We start from the raw sequence: 13,038 nt of genomic DNA, 5'->3' as shown, positions 1-13,038 counted from the left end.
GAATTATCCTAAATATCATAATTGATATCATAATTGATATCACTATTGAATATCATAATTGATTGTATACATGACTGATGTATCATTAATTGATAAAATAAATCAAAAATATACCTATATTCATACATTACTTGATTTTTCCACTTCCTACAGTTTTCTTCAATTTGTACATTATGTGTTGATGTGACTCAGTCCGAATACTCAGAAATAAAATGTAACAATGTCACAACGGTTTACAATTCGCACTCGGTTGTACAGTTAAGACCAACAAGTTAAGACCAAGACCAAGACCAAGACCAAGACCAAGACCAAGACCAAGACCAAGACCAGGGCAACAAGTTAAGACCAAGACCAAGACCAAGACCAGAGCAACAAGTTAAGACCAAGACCAAGACCAAGACCAGGAAAACAAGTTAATACCAAGACCAAGACTAGGGAAACAAGTTAAGACGAAGACTAAGACCAAGACCCAGACCAAGACCAGGAAAACAAGTTAAGACCAAGACCAATACCAAGACCAAGACCAAGACCAGGGCAACGAGTTAAGACCAAGACCAATACCAAGACCAAGACCAAGACCAGGGCAACAAGTTAAGACCAAGACCAATACCAAGACCAAGACCAAGACCAGGGCAACAAGTTTGGACCAAGACCAATACCAAGACCTAGACCAAGACCAGGGCAACAAGTTAAGACCAAGACCAAGACCAATAACAAGACCAAAACCAATACCAAGAGCAAGACCAAGACCAGGGCAACAAGTTAAGACCAAGACCAATACCATTACCAATACCAAGACCAAGACCAAGACCAAGACCAAGACCAGGGAAACAAGTTAAGACCAAGATCAATACCAAGACCAAGATTAAGACCAGGGCAACAAGTTAAGATCACGACCAAGACCACGACCAAGATCAAGACACCACGACCAAGACCACGAGCAAGACCAAGACCAAGACCACGAGCAAGACCAAGACCAAGACCAAGACCACGAGCAAGACCAAGACCAAGACCAAGACCAATACCAAGACCAAGACCAGGGCAACAAGTTAAAAGACCTAAGTTAAGATATGAGTTCACTGTTGGATTGACTAGAGTTGATAAAGTCGGTTGAGTCGATGGTGGCAGTTGATTCAGTAGTGGAGAATTGAACCTGCAATAAAAAAAAACAAAAGGTTAGAATACATCTTTTAAAATGTTTGATAAAGGATACATACAGCCTGATAGATACTTGATATGAGCTTACTGTTTGATAGACTAGAGTCGATAAAGTCTGTTGGGTTGATGATAGCAGTTGGTTCATTAGTGGAGAATTGAACCTGCAATAAAAAAAAACAAGGTTAGAATACATCTTTTAGAGAAGGTTATCAGTGTGGAACTTCTTCAGATTAGTGACAGTTGAATTAGAAGGATCTGAAAAAAAAAGAACATTAGTTATGTTACATGGATAAATACATAATTGATGATGTATCATTAATTGCTAAAATAAATCAAATATATACCTAGTTTTCATGCATTACTTGATAATTCCACTTCCTACAGTTTTCTTCAATTTGTACATTATGTGTTGATGTGACTTAGTCCGAATACTCAGAAATAAAATGTAATAATGTCACAACGGTTTACAATTTGCACTTGGATGTACAGAAAACGAATTTATGAATTGAAAGCAGTGATAAAACGTGTAATGAATGATAATTACACATTGCATTATTTTAAATGCATTGACCGAGATCAATACCGAGGAGACCGAGACCAATACCGAGACCAAGACCGAGACCAAGATCGAGACCGAGGAGACCGAGACCGAGACCGAGGAGACCGAGACCGAGACCGAGACCGAGACCGAGACCGAGACCGAGACCGAGACCGAGACCGAGACCGAGACCGAGACCGAGACCAAGACCGAGACCAAGACCGAGACCAAGACCGAGACCGCGGAGACTTACCATTTGATTGACTAGAGTCGATAAAGTCTGTTGGGTTGATAATAGCAGTTGGTTCATTAGTGGAGAATTGAACCTGCAATAAAAAAAAACAAAAGGTTAGAAAACATCTTTTAAAATGTTTGAGAAAGGATACATACAGCCTGATAGATACTTGATATGAGCTTACTTACGTTTGATTGACTAGAGTCGATAAAGTCTGTTGGGTTGATAATAGCAGTTGGTTCATTCTTTTAGAGAAGGTTATCAGTGTGGAACTTCTTCAGATTAGTGACAGTTGAATTAGAAGGATCTGAAAAAAAAAGAACATTAGTTATGTTACATGGATGAATACATATTTGATTTATCCTAAATATCATAATTGATATCATAATTGATATCACTATTGAATATCATAATTGATTGTATACATGATTGATGTATCATTAATTGATAAAATAAATCAAAAATATACCTAGTTTTCATACATTACTTGATTTTTCCACTTTCTACAGTTTTCTTCAATTTGTACATTATGTGTTGATGTGACTTAGTCCGAATACTCAGAAATAAAATGTAACAATGTCACAACGGTTTACAATTCGCACTTGGTTGTACAGTTAAGACCAACAAGTTAAGACCAAGACCAAGACCAAGACCAAGACCAAGACCAAGACCAAGACCAGGGCAACAAGTTAAGACCAAGACCAAGACCAAGACCAGGGCAACAAGTTAAGACCAAGACCAATACCAAGACCAAGACCAAGACCAGGGCAACAAGTTAAGACCAAGACCAATACCAAGACCAAGACCAAGACCAGGGCAACAAGTTAGGACCAAGACCAATACCAAGACCTAGACCAAGACCAGGGCAACAAGTTAAGACCAAGACCAAGACCAATAACAAGACCAAAACCAATACCAAGACCAAGACCAAGACCAGGGCAACAAGTTAAGACCAAGACCAATACCAATACCAATACCAAGACCAAGACCAAGACCAAGACCAAGACCAGGGAAACAAGTTAAGACCAAGACCAATACCAAGACCAAGATTAAGACCAGGGCAACAAGTTAAGATCACGACCAAGACCACGACCAAGATCACGACACCACGACCAAGACCACGAGCAAGACCAAGACCAAGACCACGAGCAAGACCAAGACCAAGACCAAGACCACGAGCAAGACCAAGACCAAGACCAAGACCAATACCAAGACCAAGACCAGGGCAACAAGTTAAGACCAAGACCAAAGATCTAAGTTAAGATATGAGTTCACTGTTGGATTGACTAGAGTTGATAAAGTCGGTTGAGTCGATGGTGGCAGTTGATTCAGTAGTGGAGAATTGAACCTGCAATAAAAAAAACAAAAGGTTAGAATACATCTTTTAAAATGATTGATAAAGGATACATACAGCCTGATAGATACTTGATATGAGCTTACTGTTTGATAGACTAGAGTCGATAAAGTCTGTTGGGTTGATGATAGCAGTTGGTTCATTAGTGGAGAATTGAACCTGCAATAAAAAAAACAAGGTTAGAATACATCTTTTAGAGAAGGTTATCAGTGTGGAACTTCTTCAGATTAGTGACAGTTGAATTAGAAGGATCTGAAAAAAAAAGAACATTAGTTATGTTACATGGATAAATACATAATTGATGATGTATCATTAATTGCTAAAATAAATCAAATATATACCTAGTTTTCATGCATTACTTGATAATTCCACTTCCTACAGTTTTCTTCAATTTGTACATTATGTGTTGATGTGACTTAGTCCGAATACTCAGAAATAAAATGTAATAATGTCACAACGGTTTACAATTTGCACTTGGATGTACAGAAAACGAATTTATGAATTGAAAGCAGTGATAAAACGTGTAATGAATGATAATTACACATTGCATTATTTTAAATGATTCAAATGATTACATGGTATTTGATTAAAAATAGAATAGATGGTTATTTTGTTAGTATTTGTTAGTGTTATTAAAACTAGAACTACGCATGCACTGTAATATATTAATCCATACAAAAGCTACCATGCAAGCAATCATTCGAATCATGAAATGCAAAGTCTTATTAAAATTTGATATTTAATTCAATGATTAATTTTTTTTTAACATTTTCTTTGATTATCTAGGGTTTCTTAATTTTTTATATAAATCAAGTAAAATATTTAAAGCGCCGCATTCATCCAAAGTGCGATGACGTCGATGGCAAATTCAAATCTGCTGAGTGTTAAAAGGACATCAATGTAATTGCAAATAATTGATAAATGTACTTATTAACAAAATTCAATCAATAAAACTTATTGGTATTTTAACTTACTTTTAAGAATCTTCAGTATATTTTTCAGACAGCCTCAGAATGCTTCAGACATCTTTGGAATATTTACTAAATGCTCGATGTTTAATGAGACATGTCGCTTTTTCATTTGATGGCCACCAATCAAAATCTCTTCTACAGTCTTAAAATGACAGTGATGATGTCAGATGAAAGCATTTGAAGAAATATAAAAACATTGTAAACTGTCTGAAAGCAGACAAAAAAAATAACCCAAACAACTAGGCCAATTGTTATGCAAATCTAATCAACATACCTTAAAGCAATATGACACTCAAACCTAGTTATTGTGTTAATGAATGAGTTTCCTCAGATTATTAACTTCAACCAATGAACACTAGATTTGTCAGGGGCTCCGACTGATTTCAATTGCAAAATTATTTCCAAAGCAGCTTCATTTTGCTTTCCAATACAAATAAAAACATTGGTCTGAACCTGTAAAATATAGAAATAAGTATTAAATTGGAATGAACATCATTATAAATGCATTATTAAAATTATGCCGATGCTCAATATAAGAAATAGTAAAATTTTTGTCGGATACAATCTTTCATGATAAAATTTAAAACTTTAAAACAGACTGTATGATTAACAGACTCCACCTTTCTACATATAAGATTTTCTGATTTATCAAAGTGAAATAGCATAATGAATCAAAATTTATTCCTTAATATTGAAGAATAAAAATAATTGTCTTTCAATAAGAAATTAAAATTTAAAAAATAATAAGAATAAAAAAATGGAATGTTGTGGATGGCTAAATGCTCCATGTAAGCGTGGCTAATAATAATCTAAAAAAAACCTCTATCTCGAATAAATAATAATCCAATAAATATTAAGGCTTGTTGTTCAATAAGTCTTACCATCTATACCTACTACGATAAAGATAAAGATAAATAGAATTCATTATCAGTTTTAAATAAAATCATCCCAAAAAATTAATGCACATACAAAATTATCAAATGACAATTGTATCAATCATTATTTCTTTATACTTAATAAAAAAAATCAAAATGCTTCGTATGAAATAAGCACGAATGAGAAATCTTACACAGGTACAACCTAAGCCGTGAAATATTAAAACTTCTGATAAAATTTTAAACAAATTGTACTGTTCAATGATAACTAAACTATTTGAGAGTAATGATAAAACAACCAAGTCTAATAAAAAGTAACAACTTTACAAAATGCTCACTTTCTAAATTATGTTTCATAAAGTCTTCCAGATATCAAATTGTAAAGCTCAGCTTAGTCAACTAAATAGTTTCATATGATATTTGAAATCAATCAGATGGATTGACTTGAGTAACATTACTCGACATAAATCGAGCACATGGTTAGTTGAAAATTAAATTTCAAAAAACACTAAATTATGTTTCATAAAGTCGTCCAGGATTCTAAATGTCAGCTAAGTCGACTAAATAGTTTCATATTATATTTAAAATTATCGGACAAGATACAGCTAAGGCACAAGATGAGTGATGGATCGAGTTGTGTAACATTACCCAAAAAAATCAAGCACATGGTTAGTTAAACTATAAAAAGCATTTTGATTACATAATATCTTTGCTTTAAAATTCTTGAAAATGTAGTGATTGTATTCAAATGGAGTCTCCACGGACCCCTTTGTCAATTCTCCTGATCTAAAAATAAGATTGCGTAAGCATAAAGCAATGGCATTTTTTATTGAACGCTGATTTTATAGTAATATAACTTGGAAAATATTCTCGCTTGAAACATGAAGACACGAGGAATGATTTCAATCCCAATCTCCGATGTAATGATGTAATGTTCTCGCCCGGCAAGTCCCAAAAGAAAGAATGAATTTTTTGGCGGCTTTTTCCGACATGAACCATAGATATATGCGAAGATGTGCTACTGCAGATTGTGCAAGTAAATAATATAAAAATTGTTTAAATAAAATAAAAATCGTTTAAATAAAATAGTCAAATAGTTTCAAATTTAAAATAAATAGTCAAATAGTTTCAAATTTAAAATAAATAGTCAAATAGTTTCAAATTTAAAATAAATAGTCAAATAGTTTCAAATTTAAAATAAATAGTCAAATAGTTTCAAATTTAAAATAAAGATCCCAAAAAGTGTTTCAAATTTAAAATAAATAGTCAAATAGTTTCAAATTTAAAATAAATAGTCAAATAGTTTCAAATTTAAAATAAATAGTCAAATAGTTTCAAATTTAAAATAAATAGTCAAATAGTTTCAAATTTAAAATAAATAGTCAAATAGTTTCAAATTTAAAATAAATAGTCAAATAGTTTCAAATTTAAAATAAATAGTCAAATAGTTTCAAATTTAAAATAAATAGTCAAATAGTTTCAAATTTAGAATAAATAGTCAAATAGTTTCAAATGTAAAATAAATAGTCAAATAGTTTCAAATTTAAAATAAATAGTCAAATAATTTCAAATTTAAAATAAATAGTCAAATAGTTTCAAATTTATAATAAATAGTCAAATAATTTCAAATTTAAAATAAATAGTCAAATAGATTCAAATTTAAAATAAATAGTCAAATAGTTTCAAATTTAAAATAAATAGTCAAATGGTTTCAAATTTAAAATAAATAGTCAAATAGTTTCAAATTTAAAATAAATAGTCAAATAGTTTCAAATTTAAAATAAATAGTCAAATAGTTTCAAATTTAAAATAAATAGTCAAATAGTTTCAAACTTAAAATAAATAGTCAAATAGTTTCAAATTTAAAATAAATAGTCAAATAGTTTCAAATTTAAAATAAATAGTCAAATAGTTTCAAAATTAAAATAAATAGTCAAATAGTTTCAAAATTATAATAAATAGTCAAATAGTTTCAAATTTAAAATAAATAGTCAAATAGTTTCAAATTTAAAATAAATAGTCAAATCGTTTCAAATTTAAAATAAATAGTCAAATAGTTTCAAATTTAAAATAAATAGTCAAATAGTTTCAAATTTAAAATAAATAGTCAAATAGTTTCAAATTTAAAATAAATAGTCAAATAGTTTCAAATTTAAAATAAATAGTCAAATAGTTTCAAATTTAAAATAAATAGTCTGATAGTTTCAAATTTAAAATAAATAGTCAAATAGTTTCAAATTTAAAATAAATAGTCATTGTTTTGAAAAAAACATAGAAATTGTTTAGAAAAAATTATCAAAAAATATTGTAAATCATCAGAACATGCTTCAAATCTGAAAATGTTTAAAAATAGTCAGAAAATGTTAACAAAACATAGAAACTGTTTAAAAGTGTCAGAAAATATAGTATTTTGTCAGAAGATATTGTAAATTGCTAGAAAATATAAATGTATGAAAGTGTGAATGGTCTAAAAATCAAAATCTCCATTTTAACTGCATTTCAACATTAGTAAGATTGTCATGGGAACATTTCTTCAAATTGCATACCAAGGTTTTTATTTGGAGCCTCACGTGCTGTCAAAAAAGCAAGGAGGGGCATAATAAATAAAAAAAGGGTAATAAATAAATAAACCTTGAGCATCTTTTGCTCACTAAGAGAAACAGAATTATAGCTAAAAAATGGAACATCGAACCAGATGTTACCAAATACCAACATCTTATCGTTTCATTAAGAAGCCACACAAGGCCTGATAAAAAATCTAATAATGCATGTAGATAGTAAACTAAATTGGAAAATGTACATAATAATGAAAAAGGAATAAATAGATTTAAAATTGAAGTACCTGAGCTGGCTCATAGGATGATCATCCAAACTTTGATTACAAAATAAGCTTCTCGATGATAATTCCAATATCGACACATGGTATATAACATATTTGTATAATTCAGCCCAAAACAATATACTGAGAATGATATGCAGCACTTGATGGGTTTATATATAATTCACGAGGACCTAAAAATTCCCAATAGAAGTCATTAAAAGCAGAAGGTTGATTGTTCGAGACAAATTGGATACATATGTCAATCCCAGTCAGTCGAAAAACTAAAGAGAAAATGGCTGAGTCATCTATGATCCAGAACATAATTCTGCAAGTTATTTATAATTACTATTTGCTCACTTATTTAATTCTATTTCTTTTACTACATTTTTTAACTCCCCTTAGGGTAAGTTATAGTAATCGTGAGGTTTGTGGACATTTTGACATACATTACAAAAAATAGATGTATGTGTGCGTGTCAAAAACGTTAATGTTTTTAAAAATAATTTTTGGTACGGGAAGTTCCAGCAAGTTGCCTTAAAGAACGATGTCGTGCGCCCCACTAGTTTTATTTCAATTTTCAACATCTTTGCTTGTAACTTACAGGTTATGTTGTAAAAATATTACCTATAAGTGTATATATAACTTTTAAGTATAAAAAAATCTGTATTGGAATTCGATGCATTAAAACTGACTACTAAATCACAAGCAAGAATCAGCACGAACCCATAAAACTCGTTCTTAACAAAACTATCAAATGTCTATATACTAAATGTCTATTACCATACCTTTCAATTACTATCCGATCCGCCGCTCGTGACTTCTAAGGGTGCTCCATTTTTCTTGCATCACAAAATATTTCTTGCACAACTAACTACATTATTCATATAGCACTCACTTCTTTTTTTTTGCAATGTTTTCACTAGAATTCCATAAAGAACTAAGGCGCCTTCAACAAGTGCTGACAGGTCGCCATTTTGTGCAACTTCAGAGTTTTTGATCGGTGAACAGTAGCGCCACAAAGGATTCAATTTCAAATTTGAATTTTGACTAAATGATATATGCAAATTGTTATAACTTCATTTCACATTTGTAACGCATTGCAAATATAATAAGTATTGAAGTAAAACTTTTTTGTTGTTGTATGAGATGGCATTTAAGTAAAAATAAATACATCATATAACAATTTTGAATAACGCTCATCAGTAATATGGTAACACTCGTGATGCACACATTTATTAGTGTCAACCATTATACACATTTATATGATAATGATAAATTATATATTTATAATAGCATTAAAAATATGTATAATATTTACAAACAATAATGTAATCAAAGTCATACTTCGGATATGACATTGTCGGTTTGTCATTGTAATTAGCATTTAAAAATGAACCTTCATTAAAGAAATGAAGTAATTGCTGATTAATAAATTCACACAGTAAACTTGTAACAAATAAATAGTTTATTTATAGCATAGATGTCCATTATAAAGTATATATGTATAGAAATGATACAAACCTACACAAACTATTCTTGTGCTTCAACTCTTGTTTAGATTAATAAATCTGAATATCAATTTATTCTTCATTATGCAACTTTGTAATACTCAGCATGATCGAAAAACTTGTAGACTTCATCTAAACTACCAAAAATATCTGAGATATAATTTTGAAATGGATATATCTTCGGCATGATAGAATAAAGGTGTACTGCTTCAATATTTTTTATTATCTATAAAAATGCAGATAATTATTATGTTAAACAACGCCAAATATTGTTTTTGCAACTTCACTCATCATGTAATAATTCTGTTTGAAGAACTTCATGTAATTAAAATTAACATACATTCATTGGCTGATGGTATTTTTTTTACTTTTTTGTTGACGATATAATCTCAGTCTTCGAGCAGCTATAAAACCTGTCTTGACTGAAAAATATTTTCTATTTTGACTTGTTTTTTGTTTTAAATCTTGTTTATATATTCATTTAATTATTAATTTGCTCTTATTTAAAATCAAATCAGTGTTAAATTGAACCATATAATATATAAAAGATATACAAAATATATCAATTTTTATTTATACAAAATACAAAAATTAAACGCATATTATTATTGCTCCTATTATTTTTTTACAGACAGAGGAATACCTTGAAATTAAATTAATAACAAAAATATGCACATACTTTATTTATTTAATAAAAAAAAACTTTCTGTTTAGTTTTACAATTGCGTTCGACTTTCAACACTAAAGAGCACTTATATATATATTTTTTTAAATCATTTTCTCTCGTTCAACCATTTTGCAACACCGTCTTTGTTAACTTTTAACCATTTTATATTATTGGAAACAGTTTCCGAGCAGCAGCTCCTGCTCCGGCCTCCGGAAATTTGGCAAAGAAGTCATTCATCTGAAAAATTAAATTTTAATTCGGGACATTTTTTTGGTTTTAGTCAAATAACTCAATACTTCATATAAAACCACCCCTTTTCAATTACACAGGGTGAAACTAGATAAAATTTACAACATTTCCTAGGTCACACTTTTATACACTCCGATATAAAAATTTTGAATAAATGATAATTTTGTATCATCTTTCATATCGTCTTTTTACCTCTTTCAGCCTATCCTCAGTAGTAAATCTGTCGGTAACAGATGGAATAAGTCTGCCCAAATTTCTTTCCCCCAATCCGAACCTATCGATCATTTTTTGCCAATTGTCCTGGACGTATTTCCAGGTTGCATCAGTACTTAAAGGATTTGCAGAAATCGAGGACATGCATTTGAAATAATCCTGCCTTCGAACGTTTTCTTCTAGCCAGGCCAAATCTGTATACCTGGGGAGGAAAATATTGATAAAAATTGATAAAAATTAGATGAAAATTAGATAAAAATTAGATAAAAATAGTATAGAAAGGTGATTTTTCGTGCAAAAAGTTTTTTGAAGTTTTGACAAAATATTTAAATAAATGAATGTATATACTCTAGTACAAAATTATTATTTAAAACCTCTTTTTAGTCAAGAAGGATCTTCTGAGCTAATATATACAACAAAGATTTCAAAATTCGTTAAAAATAATTTAAAATTAAATGAAATGGTAATTTTGATACTAATAATTTTTTTTGTAGTTTAAGCTATTTATTTAAGTCAAAAATGTTTATTTTAGTATATATTTGTTAATTAAAATCGCTTTTTATACATATATTATTATCGCGTTGTGATATTTCTGAAGTCGATTTAAAGTAGAGTTTGAAAAATTCATAAAAAATATTTGCAACTTGGTAAAGGCTAAGTTTTCAGAACTATATATTATTTTGAGGTTTTAACTAAATATTTAGAATAAAAAATATATATACTTTAGTACAAATTTATGATTTAAAATCGTTTTATATTCAAAATGTCACGAGTAAATTTAAGAAGCAGATAAATCCAATAAAGTTTAAAAATCGTTAAAAATTATTCATATTTAACGAAAAGCATAACTAATAGTGTGAGGGATATTTTTAAGGTTTTAACGAAATATATAAATATTAAAATATATAGACCGAGACCAAGACCGAGGAGACCGAGACCGAGACCGAGACCGAGACCGAGATCGAGACCGAGACCAAGACCGAGACCGAGGAGACCGAGATCGAGGAGACCGAGACCGAGGAGACTGAGACCGAGACCAAGACCGAGACCGAGGAGACCGAGACCGAGGAGACCGAGACCGAGACCGAGACCAAGACCAAGACCGAGACCAAGACCAAGACCAAGACCGAGACCGAGACCAAGACCGAGACCGAGGAGAACGAGGAGACCGAGACCAAGACCAAAACCAAGACCAAAACCAAGACCAAGACCGAGACCGAGACCAAGACCGAGGAGACCGAAACCATGACCGAGGAGACCAAGACCGCGACCGAGACCAAGACCGAGAGCGAGGAGATCGAGAGCGAGGAGACCGAGAGCGAGGAGATCGAGAGCGAGGAGACCGAGAGCGAGGAGACCGAGAGCGAGGAGACCGAGACCGAGACCAAGACCGAGGAGACCGAAACCGAGACCGAGATCGAGACCAAGATCAAAACCGAGGAGACCGAGACCAAGACCGAGACCAAGACCGAGACCGAGACCAAGACCGAGACCAAGACCGAGACCGAGGAGACCGAAACCGAAACCGAAACCGAGACCAAGACCAAGACCGAGGAGACTGAGACCGAGACCGAGACCGAGACCGAGGAGACCGAGACCGAGACCGAAGAGACCAAGACCAAGACCGAGCAGACCGAGACCAAGACCGAGACCAAGACCGAGACCAAGACCGAGATCAAGACCGAAACCAAGACCGAAACCAAGAGCGAGACCAAGACCGAGACTAAGACCAAGACCGAGACTAAGACCGAGACCGAGACCGAGACCGAGACCGAGACCAAGACCAAGACCGAGACCGAGACCAAGACCAAGACCAAGACCAAGGAGACCGAGACCGAGACCGAGACCGAGACCTAGAACAAGACCGAGACCAAGACCAAGGAGACCGAAACCAAGACCGAAGAGAGCGAGACCAAGACCGAGACCGAGACCAAGACCGAGACCGAGACCGAGACCGAGACAGAGACCGAGACCGAGGAGACCGAGACCAAGACCGAGACCGAGGAGACCGAGGAGACCGAGGAGACCGAGACCAAGACCGAGACCGAGGAGACCGAGGAGACCGAGGAGACCGAGACCGAGACCGAGACCGAGGAGACCGAGGAGACCGAGGAGACCGAAGAGACCGAGGAGACCGAGGAGACCGAGGAGACCGAGGAAACCGAGGAGACCGAGGAAACCGAGGAGACCGAGACCAAGACCGAGAAGATCGAGACCAAGACCAAGACCGAGAAGACCGAGACCAAGACCGAGGACACCGAGACCAGGACCGAGATCAAGACCAAGACCGAGGACACCGAGACCAGGACCGAGACCCGAGACCGAGACCAAGACCGAGGAGACCGAGGAGACCGAAACCGAGACCGAAACCGAGACCAAGACCGAGACCGAGACCGAGACCAAGACCAAGGAGACCGAGACCAAGACCAAGGAGACCGAGACCGAGACC

General features: G+C 33.4%; 2 protein-coding genes and 1 long non-coding RNA gene across 3 annotated transcripts in view; all 3 read right to left on the bottom strand.

Moving 5' to 3' along the window:
• The window catches only part of LOC113378652, a 208,821-nt gene that overhangs the window by 19,180 nt on the left and 176,603 nt on the right, over positions 1 to 13,038 (bottom strand). The gene's annotated exons all lie outside the window — the stretch shown is intronic.
• LOC113378660 lies at positions 4,071 to 4,672 on the bottom strand. Its single transcript, XR_003367210.1, has 3 exons — positions 4,531 to 4,672; positions 4,260 to 4,463; positions 4,071 to 4,159 (listed from the first exon to the last, which is right to left on the bottom strand). It is a non-coding gene; the product is annotated as an uncharacterized LOC113378660 (long non-coding RNA).
• On the bottom strand, positions 10,241 to 10,685 carry LOC113378654 (glutamyl aminopeptidase-like). The gene is made up of 2 exons (XM_026619216.1): positions 10,569 to 10,685; positions 10,241 to 10,364 (listed from the first exon to the last, which is right to left on the bottom strand). Exons 1-2 carry the CDS (start codon positions 10,659 to 10,661, stop codon positions 10,290 to 10,292), a joined length of 168 nt encoding a protein of 55 aa, XP_026475001.1. The 5' UTR covers positions 10,662 to 10,685; the 3' UTR covers positions 10,241 to 10,289.

The sequence above is a fragment of the Ctenocephalides felis genome, unplaced genomic scaffold, assembly GCF_003426905.1.
Source record: "Ctenocephalides felis isolate EL2017-DRISC unplaced genomic scaffold, ASM342690v1 CF-g0.4_SCAFFOLD_01886, whole genome shotgun sequence".
NCBI classification, from domain to species: domain Eukaryota; kingdom Metazoa; phylum Arthropoda; class Insecta; order Siphonaptera; family Pulicidae; genus Ctenocephalides; species Ctenocephalides felis.
Note: the sequence above shows the minus strand (reverse complement) of the source record. Positions and strands in the feature narration are given on the sequence as shown.

What these genes read in the sequence shown, in the direction of transcription:
- LOC113378654 (XM_026619216.1), bottom strand. Translation starts at nt 10,661, where the DNA reads ATGATCGATAGGTTCGGATTGGGGGAAAGAAATTTGGGCAGACTTATT. An exon ending in CTGAGGATAGGCTGAAAGAG is followed by an intron (nt 10,365 to 10,568) that starts GTAAAAAGACGA and finishes TTAATTTTTCAG; the next exon opens with ATGAATGACTTCTTTGCCAA.